A 14878-nucleotide genomic window follows, 5' to 3' on the forward strand; every position below is an offset into this window, starting at 1 on the left:
GAAAGTAAACGGAGATCTTATGAAATTACCACAACCAACAATTAGTAGAATTATATTTAGAGTAACTATGATATTAGCATTTTATTTGAATAGTCATGTTAAATTTGTGACACATGAAGGAGCTATACAAGAAAACCGCAGATTATTTAAAGAATTAGGATATGGGAGATTTGGAGCTATTGGACTTCCTTACATTGATGGGGCAATAGACTGCACACACATTAGATTATTAAGTAATAATTTCGGGGGACTGGCTGAAATGTATAGAAATAGAAAAGGATATTTCTCTTTAAATGTCCAGGTAAAGTAATAAAAATTATGTTTCTATTTTACTAATATTTATTTGTTTTTTATTGTCTTATTCTTTATTTATTGTATAAGGCTATCGTGGGACCACGCATGGAATTTTTAGATCTCGTCCCAGAATGGCCAGGAAGGGAACACGATAGCAGAATTTTCCAAAATTCTAGAATTTTTATGCGGTATCAACAACGTGAATTAACAGGAATGATAGTTGGAGATTCTGGATATCCTGCTCTTACATTTCTGTTAACACCATTCAGAAATCCTCAAAATGAAGAGGAACAAAAGTTAGATATTAAAAATTGAAATTTAATAAATTTTGAAGTTTCTGGTTTTTTAATATACATACATATATTAATAATAAAAATTTTATCGAAGATATAATGAAATTCAATCAAGAACACGAATGGTTGTTGAAAGAACTTTTGGAGTATGGAAGAGACGATTTCCTTGCTTATCAAGAGGATTGTCTTTAAAACTTGTAACATGTACTGGAGTCGTATCAGCGTGTGCAGTTTTACATAATTTAGCACTATATTTTAAAGATGTGCTTCCAGAAGAACCAGAAGTTGATGTAATAATTGAAGATAATGAAGAGCTTTATTACAATGAACTTCAGCAACCTGGAGATGGTTTTATTGTCAGGCAAAACATAGTTCGAGATTTATTTCGTTAACCTTAATGTAATGATATTAATTTTTAATTTTATGTTCCATTCATACATTTTTTACGTTATAATCCAACTATATATTTCAAATCTTATATTGGATTGCATTTTCTATTATATTAAACTTTCCAAAATGTTTTGATAATGTTAGTCATGATCATCATAGCGTCAATGAAAAGTTAGAGGTCCGTTATCTATAATTTTTAAGTAAATTCTGGCAGCCTCAATGTATTTAAAAAATTCTTTAGAAATCAAAGAGTAAATCATTAATTTTATTTTGTCATTTTATTACACTTTATTTTGTATTACATATTTGTTAATAATATGTATAATATATAATACTAAGATAATCATATGATATAATACTCTTAACATAATTCAAAATAAAATACAACATAACACAATATAATGCTGATAACATAATATAAAAAAATAATAATTTTTTAAAACTAGATTTCACTTCTTTTGACTAGTATTCTCAGTCTTATTTAACTTTTTAAATTAAAAATATAATGTAATAAAATAAAATAAGTGTAATTATAAACAATAATTTAGTAATAATAAAAATTAATGTAATAACATTATTTATAACTTAGTATTCACAGCGAATATTTTAGAAATTTTTTTCTACTCATCATCTGAGATATAATGTTCTCCCCTAGAATTTAAAAAACCTTTTTAAATTAAAATTTTATTTATAACTGAAGGGAAAAAGTCATTACTTACATTTCTCTTTGAGCACGAAATTTCGCTAATTTAGCTCTTTCTTGTAACTCTTTTTTTTCTAAGAACAACTTTTTAATCGTCATTTTATTAATAAACTGTTCTCGTTCTTTTTTAAGTTTACATATTTCGATTTCATGATTAATTTTTATATCTGCCAATTCCATTTCTTTGTCACATATTATAGTCATTCTTTCAGTTTTCTGTTTCTTTGAATTGGACCGTGATGTAGCATTTCTATTTTTGTTTCTCTTAAGTTCTCTATCTGATAAAATTGAATTTTCTTTTTCTGTAAAACATTATTTTCATATGTTAAAAATGAACAGCTTTTAATTTAAAATAATAGCTGCTTTTGCGACACAATCAAAATGATCCAGATTAAAATGATCCTGCGCTGTGATTGAATCCGAAATTTCTTTGAACATAATTCAAAAAAATTACAAATTTCAATCACAGCGCAGAATTATTTTAATGTGAATCATTTTGAATCTGTCGCGAAAGCAGCCAATATTTCATATTGTTTTACCAGATTCATTATTAGACTCTTTATCTATTGTATCATATATTGTATCATCCATTTCAAATTCCATGTCGTCAATGTTAAATGCTGGTTCATTAGATGTTAGTAATTTTTGTGTCTTCAAACACTCTCCACTAGCAATGTAATCAATTTTGGTCGAAGCATTCTGCTGAATTGCTTTTAAAACCTTTATTTGTCGATCTAAAATATTGAATTTAATCATTTTATCATTTAAGTTAAAAGAATTTATATATATTATTTATATATTATCACTTATATAAGCTTATATATTGCTTTTATATTCCTGCATACAAAAGTTACTTAGGTCCAATTGCACCAATGTTATTTGGGCTTTAAGCGAGACTTAAATATATATCCATTTTCTTTCTACATAAAGGCAGACACATATTTAAGTCTAGCTTAAAGCCAAAATAACATTAGTGCAATATCAGACCTTAAAGAAATGGTTGATGTTGTCATGAAATCAGATACAAGTACCTTCATATTCCGCCTTAGAAAAGTTACTTGAAGAAATGGTTGGTGCTGTTGTCATCAAATCAGGGACAATGTCTAAAACATTTGGATCAACTTCAGCAATATTTTTTTGTGGTCCTCCTCCTGTGAGAAATCTTGATTGTCTTTCAGTTGTTAATATATTTTTATTTTGCTGTTTTAAATTAGACCAATACTTCCTCAACTGTTGTACATCTCTCTATAATATAAAAACTATTTATATTTCAAAGAGAATTGATAAAATAGTAAAAATAATAAAGTAAATTTTATACTTTAGTAGAAATTAAGGAAGAGTTATTATATTCTTCCATAATAATAGACCAAGCCTCTGACTTCTCTTTTAACGTGGAGGTATTTGTACCTTTCGATTCAACAATATGTTTGTATTTTTTTAAGATCTCAAGGAATACTTGTTTTTCCAAATCTGAATATACCGTTCTTTTAGACATTATCTTTCTAAAAAATTTATTTTTTGAAAACAAAATTTTAAGAAAATGCAAAGGAAATAGATAATAGATTTTCACAACAAAATAGATAAGGTTAAGTTTTCTCTGTTTAAATAAATATTATAGTAAATATATAACAGTAATAATATCATAATTTTTCTCAATTTTTACTCACAATATACGCTAGTAAAGTAAAATAAATTAGTAAAATCTACCGTTTATTAGAATCTCGACAATGTATTTCTGATGACAGCGAAGACACACGTTTCTCTATGTATACTTTTAGATATTGAAATGTCATTGGTCAAATTTTAGGGAATTCCGAATATTTCCGAAGTTGGATGCTTAAGAATGAACTTTACTAAGACAGTCTTAAGCTTTAACCTGATTCTTCAAGACTCGTTTGTGCATATAGGACATTCTCAAGATAATTTTGGACGCTAAGTTCATCTTGGCGAAGACTATCTTAAGACAGATTTTAAGCAACATCTATGAATTCCACCCTTAGAGTTTTAGGAATGTGCCATTAACATGTTATATGGTAGATCTGAGACACTCTGTATATTTCTTACGATAAGAGCTGTATGAGCAAAAAGGCGCGATGATTTTAATTTCTTGTTGATTTTTCTAATTTCTCTCTTACGTTTATATAAAAAATAGTGATCTATTTTCAAACTCACTAAAAATCTTGCTCATTATTTGTAAAAACTGAAACTGATTGATAAATAAATTAGAAATTTTTAAATTTACAATTAGATTTTTTTCGGAGAAATGTCAATTTCATTCGTACATGTGACTTTTCTATGATAAAAATGTTATAAATTATTAATATTATATTATCAATATATCATAATTAATGTTATTATATAAAATTATTTTATATTTTATATTATACAATACATTATATATTCCCTTATGAATAAAACTACAATACGAAAAAATTACTGGTATTACTAATAATATATTATTGAAGAACTATTATTATATTAATAATTTTTTTCGATCCTTGTAGTTTTTTCGTGCAAAAACACGATATATGCGACGATGATGATGCCTATATAGAAATAGATTTCTTACTGTTGAGTCTCACTATCGCAATTATAAAATTAAAAAAAAAACAAACAATATAATTATTACATATTTCGACTGATTTATTATTACATATATTGTTATGACCTATATATTAAATTACATAAACAATATTATTATAATGGTATAAGATGGAGTTGTTGAGTTAATATATAAGAATGATCGGTATTGTCTTTAATATTTTTATTACGCAGTATTAAAAAGTTATTAAAATCAATTAAAGTAAGATATTTAATATATAAGTAATAACAATCTATCAAGATAATTACTTTATTAAATTCAATTGCAATATGATATCATTTATCTTAAATTTCATTTATATACCGAATCTAGAGACTTATCATATAATTTATATCTTATCTCTTGGGTCATTATATCAGTACTAACATTCACGAATGGCGAGATCATAAGATGCCAACATTCTATAAATATTATTTTTTAAGCCTGGGTCTTTGCCACGGTCATATTGGATTGTGACGTCATAGGTGAGAAAGTATACGTTGAAAATTCTTAGATGCCATTTTTAAATGAAAAGATATTTCAATGAACCACTACTTTAGATGACTTTGGCATATAATTAAAATACAGCATTTTACATACAACTGTAAAATTATCGTGCGAAAATCAGACGGACTGAATCTCACATTACAATCATTTTACAGCTGTTGATTGATTATAAAGGAAAAAGGATAGTTTTTGATGCATTTTCTCGCTTCTGACGTTACAAGGCAGAACAAAGAAGATCAAAGAACGTTAAGATTATGCTTTATTTTATTTCGAAATAGCATCTAAGAATTTTTCTAGCCCGTGTTTCCTCGTCTTTGACGTCACAAATCCAACATGGTCGGCGAGGAACCAGGAACCTTAATTCTCATTTTCGACGTTATCTATAAATCCAACGTTAGGAAAAAAACGAGCAGTGGCGCAAAAATGCCGTAGAGATTAAAATTTCTCTCCTACAATCTCCGAATGTCGTGGATATTCAAGGGAAACCGTCGTCGTCCTCCTCGGCCATCTCCTTGGCCAACTCCAGGTCCTGTTGCTCCCTCTCCCTACGTTCCTCGGCGGATTCCAGGTCCTTCCCGTACGACTTGGGCGGGTAACGCATCGCCTTGACACTCTGATTGTGCAGGTCCAGGCAGAAGGTGATCCTCTGATGGAAGGCGAGCAGCGGCTCCTTGGTGCAGTAAATGTCCGTGGTCTCCTTGCTGCGCATGTAGCCGTTCTCCGGGTCTAGGGTGGCCTCGATCACCCCGTCGCGGATCGCCTTCGCGACGATGAACTCCGCGTCGACGCTAGAATCCAATCCTAGCTTGCGAGCTATGTCTGTGGGCGAAATGCGGGAATAGGAGAGCCCGATGGAGCGAATCGCCGTCTTGATGACGTTGTGTCGCAAGCGCAGGATCAGGGTGAACGTGTGATCGGCCCGGAACTGCGGCCCGAAGTTCTCCAGGACCTCGCCGAAGCGCTGCAGATTGCCCAGACGTACCGCCTGGGTCAGTTGAAAGTACGGAGCCAGGGCTCTCCGTAGCGCGGCCTGCCGGAATATCTGTCTCTCCGGGATGTCGCCTAAAAGAAGCTCCACGGCGACCGCAAGCTTTTGGACCGTCTGCCGGAATCCCACCGCCGTCGTCTGCGGCGCTTTGCGCATCGCTTGCACGAGATACTTGTGGGCGGCCGAGTACTCCAGCCTGGCGGCCTTTATCCTTCCTAAATGAAATAATATTCGTTAATGTTAATATTGATATGACTCAAGAAATAAGGGGCATGTTCCGATATACCCTGCCTAACTATAGTACTGAAAAACTATAGTTACATTATATTTTCAGTGGCAGCAATATCGGAACATGTCCAAGATATAAATTATATGTCTGCTAAGTCTCTAGGTACAGATATGTAAATGAAATTAAAGTTAAATGATGTCATACTGCTTATTCCTCCTAGATAAAATAACATTCGTGAATGTTAGGACTGATGTAACGACGAAAAGCTACAGTTTACATTATGTATATTATATTTTCAGTACTGACAGCAATATCGGAACATGTTCAAGATATAAATTAATATGCCAAATCTCTAGGTACGGATATATAAATAAAATTGAAGCTAAATGATATCACATTGCTCTACCTAAGTAGTAAAGAAAACGAGCCCATTCATTGTTGCTAGCCGATTCGGGGAAGGTCGATTTCAGCACCAGCTTGTCCGCCTGATCGTACAGATTGTAATGCAGATAATTGCGCAGCAGACAATTTATCAGCACCGCCTGGCCCTCGAAGTCGTTACGCAGAGTCGCGGTGCGCAGACGTAAATGCAGGAAGCCGCGGATCCTGTCCAGCTGATTCGTCAGCTCGTAAGCGCGGGAGTGGTAGAAGTAGCACTTGGCAGCGATCAGGTCTATGGTCCTGCGATTCTGCGCCGCGATCTTCTGCACCAGCAGCTCCGAGCACTGCACCGCCTCGTTGTACTTCCTGGTGTCGATCAGCCGTATCAGTACCAGGAGGTGAACGTACGCGTCGATCTCGGGTAGGAGAGACGACGAGGAACTGCGGAACTTCTGGACGACCGTCTGACTCTCGTCCACGTCCATCGGCTCCTCCACCCAGGCGAGGAGAGCGTCGCGCTCGGCGACCGACCTGGTGTAGAAGCCGGCCACGAGGCCGCGCAGGACGACCGGGTTCAGCCGACGACGGGTGTTCGGCAAAGCGCGCAGGGCGCGCAGCACGAACCGCGGTTCCTTGTTCTGGACGGCCTTCTCGATCTGCCGGGTGTGCTCGCGGATGTCGCATAGGGTCTGCACGTCGGTGTCCTTGCGCTCGCCCGCGCCGTCCCCGTCACCGCTCTGGGCGTCCGGGGCGGGATTCACGTCCACGTCCATCGCCTCGACGTTTTTCCCGGTGGGTACGACCATGTTTTACGAACTGTCACCTGTCACCTGTCAGCTGTCACCTTGGGGCCGCTCGTGACGTCGACGTTCTGGATTAAATTCGACGATGTCTAGAGATGTTCCTCGAACAAATGTAACCTAATTCGTCAGTCGCATCATCATCTCGCCGATTTGTATTTCTGCAAGATCATCCGATGCTCCACGGGAGGTTAGGTTGAATCGAGCGACCTCATTGGTCCGTTCGATTTGGATGCAGTGTTCCAATTAGGGACCGGCTGTGACGCGCATGCGCAAGCACGCGGCCACAGTGAAGTATCTCGTATTAGGAAAAAGAGGCACCGTCAGCCGGCTACATTGAAAATATTTTTAAAAAATTTTCAACATATTAAAAAATGAAATATATATACATATATATTTGAAAAATATTTAAAATTTAATTATTTAATATATATAACTTATAATAAAGAATAGAAAAAAAGAGGATAAAGATGATATAAAATAAAACACTTTATACATAAATAAAATAAAAATCTTTTAATTATAATTTTTTTCGTTAAATTATAAAAATCGAAATAATATTGTACAGTATTTAATAATTATAAAAAATAAAATTGCACAGCACTTATTAATTAGAAAAAAAATTGCATATTTCTTCTTAAATTAAAATCATTAATAAAAAATAATAATGCATAATATTACTTATGTATCACAGATATATTAAATGATATATATATATATATATATATATAATATATATATAATATTCTGCTATAATACTCTATCGTTCAGGATCCCGCCAAACTGCGTATATGTGCGTTACTGTATCTCTCTAGCCACGCATGCGCAAAAGCGCGCATGCGCGTACAGCCGGTCCCTAATCGGAACCACAGATTAATAGCAGAGAGAAGGATGAGAGTGGTCATCCCCTCGATTTAGCTGCAACCGGAATTCAAAGCGCCTCTATGTGCACAAAACGTGCACATTGACACAGATTAATAGACAGATCGCCAAAGGTCTGGATGAAGGAGAGACCAGCATTTCTCACTGATTTCAGCGCCATATCGTAGTAGTAGTCAATGCAGTAACTATTAATACGTTCCCAAGATAAGAGCGTCTCATGCTCATGAACTCGTCCGGCGGCATGTACGAGATTTATCTTTTCGTAGCGTTCGCGTATTTCGGAAAGGACAGAATTTTATGATGTTATAAATAAATAAATAAATAAAATATTAACCTGACCTATTATAATTATTTTTTAATAAATGTTTCATTATTATTATCATCTAAGTCTAAGTCGTTTAATTAATTTTTAGTTTTTTAATAATTAATTTAATTTATTCTAATCATTTTAATATGTGAAAAATACTAATACGTATACGTTTTATAATGAATTAATATATTTCGAGAGTCGAATTATATATTTTTAATAATATAAAAGTGTTCAAAAATTATATTTGACTTTTAATTTTAATTATTTTAGCAAAGAGTTCCGAACCGAAATCTCTTACACGCACATAATAGAGATTTTGTTCATCCATATAATTCGCAATTAAGTATATATGTTAATTATTAATTTTAATAAAATACAAAATTAAAATTAAAGGTCAAATATAATTTTTGAACATAAATATATTTAATTCGTTATAAAACGTATACCCGCGTGATAGTATTTTTCTCGTACAAAAATAACTAGAACAAATTAAATTACTCATAAAAAAATTAAAAAATAATTAAATAATTTATATTATATATGATAATAATAAAACATTTTATAAAAAAAACAGATTCAATAAATATAAGTATATATATAACATGTACTTATATTTATTGAATCTGTTTTTTAATAAAATGTTTTATAAGCTTAGAAAACTTTGACGTAACTAGCAAATTTTATTTAATTATTTCACGACGGTTTGAGGTAATAAAATGTTTTATTATTATTATATAAAATATAAGTTTAAATTCTTTTCTTTAATTAATTTTTAATCTTTTATGATTAATTTAATTTACTCTAATTATTTTTGTACGAGAAAAATACTATCATGGGTATACGTTTTATAATTAATTTAATATATTTGTGTTTAAAAATTATATTTGACCTTTAATTTTAATTTTTATTTTATTAAAATTAATAATTAACATATATACTTAATTGCGAATTATATGGATGAAAAAAATCCCCATTATGTGTGTAAGAGATTTCGGAACTCTTTGCTATAAAATAATTAAAATTAAAAGTCAAATATAATTTTTGAACACTTTTATATTATTAAGAATATATAATTCGATTCCCGAAATATATTAATTCATTATGAAACGTATACGTGATATTATTTTTCTCATATAAAAATGACTAGAATAAATTAAATTAATTATTAAAAAACTAAAAAGTAATTAAACGACTTAGACTTAGATGATAATAATAATGAAACATTTTATTAAAAAAAGATTCAATATAGGTCAGGTTATAATTTTTTATTTATTTATTTATAACATTATGAGCTATTAAGCTCATCATCTCGTTCGCTCTCTGTCTTGCTTTCATTCGGCAAGTCACAAACGATATATGATACTCGTATGTTCCTACTTCAACTCTCGAGAATCTGAAACAAACGAAACTCGTGTCCAATATACAGGGTGTCCGGTAACTAACAGACCAATGATTACAAATGAATTCTTTGGTCAATTTGGGAACGATTTTTCCTCAGCGAAAATGTCGAAAAAGGTCATCATTTTTTACAACTTTCCAATCTTTGTCATTATGTATCTTTATAACTAAGCCTTAAATTAAAATTTTATTATAGTAAACTCTACCTGAAATTAACTGAAGAATGTAATTATGTTAGACTTTTAACTCCAAAACGTTTAGTTTTCAAAAAACCTATTTTTTTCAATCGCTTATAACTCGAAAATTATTGACTTCTCAACATTTTTGCTAAGGAAAAATCGTCTCCAATCCAAATTGGCCAGAGAATCCGCCCTTAATCATTGGTCCGTTAGTTACCGGACACCTTGTATATATTATATAAAAGTGTATAGCACGTCAGAAGCTTGTGAGCTTACAGCGATAAGTAAAAACAATTGCGTATTTATTTCATTGCGTTTATCTGTTTAAACGCGCGCTTTAATTTTTCCAACGTTTTTGCCTGTTTATATTTTAAAGGTCCTCTCTTCTAAAAATCTTGTTTTAAAGATCCTCTCCGCGAGCAAAATTCGAAAACATAAATTATTTAATATTTTTACTTTATTATTTGTAAATCTTCGGTAATTTCAAAATTTTTCTATTTGAAAATTATTAATTTTCTATTGCCAATTAATTTTATCACAGACTTTACTCTTACTCCTATTGCACTTTCGTTTGCGGTTTTCAGTATACGATTTTTTATCGTAGTTACTGAAAATTATTATTGTGAATTATACTTGTGCAGTGATTTGAAGAATTTACAATTTCGTTGAGAAATTGTTGATTTTTCAAAAAAATTACGAGATTCGCGGAAATTGCGTGCTTTCTTGGCATTTTCCGTTCGCGGCAGGCGGTTTATTTTTGATTGTTGCAAGTGTTTTTGTTTTTTTTTTATTAAAATAGATAATAATAATGTGAAATAAATCACGATATTTGACAGATGTGCATATATATAGAAATTGTAATAATAATAATATTGAAAACAAAGTGATAAATATAAGGCCAACTTATCGAGCTGAATATTCGAGATGTTCAGTCAACTACCATTTATTACATGTATAAATTATAAAACTACAGTCATTATATTAAAACTAACGCAAATTACAATCATTCTATAAACGTTTCGACCGCACGCGGTCTTCTTCAGTATAATTATTGAAATATAAATTCTTACAATTCACATAATATCGAAATTTAATTATAGTTATTCAGAATCAAGAGTTTTTGAGTAATTAACGCGTGTTTCAATCCGTCCTGTCCAACAATGTTCGCCCTCGATATAATCCCTGATTTTGTTCAGATCTCGGATAGTTTCATCGTTAATATGCGAGAAATTAACCCGTTCCGTAGGCGCTGCGATTTATAAAAAATTACCGATCAACGCATGTCCAAATTATAATATGTATCCCCTACAATTGGTAGTATGCTTACCTATCATCGTTCTTCTTGATAATTTTGCTACTTATTAACAGTTATTATGATGTACTAACATGATGTATTAACAGTTAGTATGATATAATAATAATATTATATCATAAAATTGTAAATTGTTTCAATTTTTTATAGACTGCGATAAAAGATTTTACATTTGGATAAGAAACTGCGGTAAGTAAAAATATAAAATTCTTGAAAACGTAAAAATATTTGATAACGTAAAAAGGTGAACTTTGAAAAATAAGGAACTTAAAAATTGCACTAATAAATGGGCTATATATATGTGAGCCGTGCGCGGATGTAAGGTGTGTTATATCGAAATTTAATTAATAGAATTGATAAGTCTTACAAATGTCCAAGCTAATTTTTTGTACCTCGTGTACATTTTTGAAAGTTATATCGAAAAATTAAATTTCAATATGCGTCTTACATCTCACATTTCGCATACGGCTCACATATAGCCTATTTATCTCTTATACTTTATTTCAACCCTTATAGAAATTTATTATTAGTAACGCCAATTTATCACTTATTTCGAGTAATTAATCACTTTTATTTCGAATACTTAAATTACTGTATATTATAGTATTTTAAATACTCAAAATAAGTGATTAATTGGCGTAGTGATAAATTTCTACAAGAGAATAAGGAGCCTTTAAATTCTTAATGTAAAAAATTTCAAGTAATTTTCTTTAATAAAATTTAATTAAAAAATTTAATTAAAAAATTTTTGAACACTGTGTTATATCACATTTAAAATCGTTGGGAAAACATACATGTATGTTATATCAATGGGAATAAGATTAATGATACAGACTTAAAATTGGTATTAACATAGACTGTAAAAAATTAATTAATTAAACATATTCAAATGTTCGAAAAAATAACTTTTATTTATAGATCAACAGCTTGTTAAAATTTGAAACTCATTTTTAAAATTTCTATTTTATAAGTAGAACAATTATCTCAATCACATCTACGTCCACATAAGCTTACTGCGACGACCTCTACACATCACCACATTAGCTGCTCGCGAGATAGCTTTATGCCAATGACGATACATTACATGTACTTACTTACTTGTCTTTACTGTACCAACTCTTGGTCTTTCCCACGTAATCATGTTTTTTACAGTGATCGTTTGCTGTATATCTTCCAGCAAACTTTATTCGTGTGAAGTGGTATTTAATTAATTAAATCTCTGCGAAAGATTGAGAAGATGAAGGGATAATTCAAAACTATGAAGACATGGTTACATGGAAAAGACAAGAGTTGATACATAATAAAGACATACATGTATTTGTATCCTGCTGGCATAAGGTATAGAAAGTTGATTGAGATTGAAAAAAATAATAAAAAAAAATAAAGACACATGTATTTGTATCGTGCTGGCATAAAGTTATAAAAGTTGATTGAGATTGAAAAATAATAATAAAAATAATTAAAAAAAAAGGAATTCAATCATCATTTATAAAGCATATTTGAAAATCTGTAGAATAACAGTTTTGCAAAAAATGTGGATCATGTGAGCTCTAGTAGTCTAAAAAATAATGTAAGACATCAAGTAATAATACTGATGTTATATATATATTATATATATAAACACATTTGTTGCAATATTCACTAGAAAAGGTTGTAGAGGTAAGATGGCTAAAAGTGAATAATTTAAAGATAGTTAACATAATTTTACATAGAACGGAAATATTTCATAAAATAAAATATTTGTAATATTTCGAAGTTTATGTAAGATTATGTAAAAATTATACCTGTACAACTTTTTATAGTAAATATTGCGAGGAAATCGATTATATGAGAAGAAATTAAGGTAATTCTATTTTGAAAATATATAAGTGACCTTTAAATAACCTTGAAAAAATCGCCGTTTAGGAAAAAGTCTGTGTCAACTTTTTTCTTTTTCGAAATCCTGCAACTTTTCATCTAAATTTAATAGAAAATGTATAAAAAATGCTCGACATTAGTACACACACACACACACACACATATGGGTAAATTTATATAATAGGGTGCTTTAGGAGGAATGATCAGGGATTCTAGGATATGATTGTACACATCATTTTAAGTCAAAGAACGTTTAGATAAACATGTTAATAATTGTTCTATTTCCGTCATAAAAATATACAAAAATGAATGAGATAATCTCTAAAAAACTCACCTTTAAAAAAAGGTAAAAAGAAGGCGACCAGTTTAAGGGGCACGCCATTAACAAAAATTATCCATTGCAAACCCATGTAGAATCCTATCCTATTGCAAACCCATGTAGAATCCTATGAAAAATTAATCATTGCAAACCCATGTAGAATCCTAGGCAAAATTAACCATTGCAAACGTACCCATTGCAAACCTATGTAGAATCCTATGAAAAATTAACCATTGCAAACTCATGTAGAATCCTATGAAAAATTAACCATTGCAAACCCATGTAGAATTGTATTAAAAATTATCCATTGCAAACTTATGTAGAATCCTACATTGCAAACCCATGTACAATAGAATTGTATGAAAAATTATCGATTATAAACCCATGTACAATCGTAACAAAAGTAATGAAATAAAAAAAAATTGCGCCAAGTGAAAGTAGAAACTTGTACCAGTGGAAAATTAGAGTTGCAGACATATATAGAGTCGTATAATGAATCAGTAAAAATTTAAATTTGCAAATGTAGAATCGTACCATAAAAAAACTTATCTTTTAAAAAAAAAGATAAACAAGATGCCAAGTCCATGCGCCATGTGAAAAAGAAATAAAAAAATTTTAGTTAAAAAACTGGGCGCGCTGCTAAGTTTCAAAATTACAATGCACCTTAAAGTAACATTAATTAATTTAAATTAAACACAAAACATATTTTAACTGTAATGAGTTTAAAAGTAACAATTTAATTTTAATATTGTTAGAATATTATTTAGCAGCGCTCCCAGTTTTTTTAACTAAAATTTTTTATTTCTTTTTCACATGGCGCATGGACTTGGCATCTTGTTTATCTTTTTTTTAAAAGATAAGTTTTTTTATGGTACGATTCTACATTTGCAAATTTAAATTTTTACTGATTCATTATACGACTCTATATATGTCTGCAACTTTGATTTTCCACTGGTACAAGTTTCTACTTTCACTTGGCGCAATTTTTTTTTTATTTCATTACTTTGTTACGATTGTACATGGGTTTATAATCGATAATTTTTCATACAATTCTATTGTACATGGGTTTGCAATGTAGGATTCTACATAAGTTTGCAATGGATAATTTTTAATACAATTCTACATGGGTTTGCAATGGTTAATTTTTCATAGGATTCTACATGAGTTTGCAATGGTTAATTTTTCATAGGATTCTACATAGGTTTGCAATGGGTACGATTCTACATGGGTTTGCAATGGTTAATTTTGCCTAGGATTCTACATGGGTTTGCAATGATTAATTTTTCATAGGATTCTACATGGGTTTGCAATAGGATAGAATTCTACATGGGTTTGCAATGGATAATTTTTGTTAATGGCGTGCCCTTAACTGGTCGCCTTTTTTTACCTTTTTTTAAAGGTGAGTTTTAGAGATTATCAGAAAAACGCGGCAAAGAAACACTTCAACGTAATCCA

The 14878-nt window shown here is 30.9% G+C and overlaps 2 protein-coding genes across 4 annotated transcripts; both read right to left on the bottom strand.

Moving 5' to 3' along the window:
- Positions 1-1313: 1313 nt before the first annotated feature.
- Positions 1314-3761, bottom strand: LOC114946727 (uncharacterized). Of its 3 annotated transcripts, none has more exons than XM_029323376.2 (6): positions 3348-3411; positions 2999-3182; positions 2712-2925; positions 2220-2414; positions 1697-1982; positions 1314-1628 (listed from the first exon to the last, which is right to left on the bottom strand). In XM_029323376.2, exons 2-6 carry the CDS (start codon positions 3173-3175, stop codon positions 1598-1600), a joined length of 903 nt encoding a protein of 300 aa, XP_029179209.1. In that variant the 5' UTR covers positions 3176-3182; positions 3348-3411; the 3' UTR covers positions 1314-1597. The 3 variants fall into 3 exon arrangements, with proteins under 3 accessions (XP_029179209.1, XP_029179207.1, XP_029179208.1); XM_029323374.2 differs by having other exon boundaries at positions 1315-1628; positions 3388-3759; XM_029323375.2 differs by having other exon boundaries at positions 1581-1644; positions 3388-3761.
- A 538-nt stretch (positions 3762-4299) lies between these two features.
- LOC114934919 (regulatory particle non-ATPase 3) lies at positions 4300-7390 on the bottom strand. The gene is made up of 2 exons (XM_085481580.1): positions 6392-7390; positions 4300-5971 (listed from the first exon to the last, which is right to left on the bottom strand). Exons 1-2 carry the CDS (start codon positions 7170-7172, stop codon positions 5244-5246), a joined length of 1509 nt encoding a protein of 502 aa, XP_085337706.1. The 5' UTR covers positions 7173-7390; the 3' UTR covers positions 4300-5243.
- Between the last annotated feature and the right edge of the window lie 7488 nt (positions 7391-14878).

This window comes from Nylanderia fulva, unplaced genomic scaffold (assembly GCF_048542155.1).
Source record: "Nylanderia fulva isolate GAGA-0341 unplaced genomic scaffold, ASM4854215v1 Scaffold182, whole genome shotgun sequence".
In the NCBI taxonomy this organism is placed as follows: Eukaryota; Metazoa; Arthropoda; class Insecta; order Hymenoptera; family Formicidae; genus Nylanderia; species Nylanderia fulva.

Coding starts and splice junctions, on each gene's coding strand:
- LOC114934919 (XM_085481580.1), bottom strand. CDS start 7,172: ATGGTCGTACCCACCGGGAAAAACGTCGAGGCGATGGACGTGGACGTG. Junction 5,972..6,391: donor TCGTTTTCTTTACTACTTAG/GTAGAGCAATGT, acceptor TATTTCATTTAG/GAAGGATAAAGGCCGCCAGG.
- LOC114946727 (XM_029323374.2), bottom strand. CDS start 3,473: ATGACATTTCAATATCTAAAAGTATACATAGAGAAACGTGTGTCTTCG. Junction 3,183..3,387: donor TGTCGAGATTCTAATAAACG/GTAGATTTTACT, acceptor TAAATTTTTTAG/AAAGATAATGTCTAAAAGAA. Junction 2,926..2,998: donor CTTCCTTAATTTCTACTAAA/GTATAAAATTTA, acceptor TTTATATTATAG/AGAGATGTACAACAGTTGAG.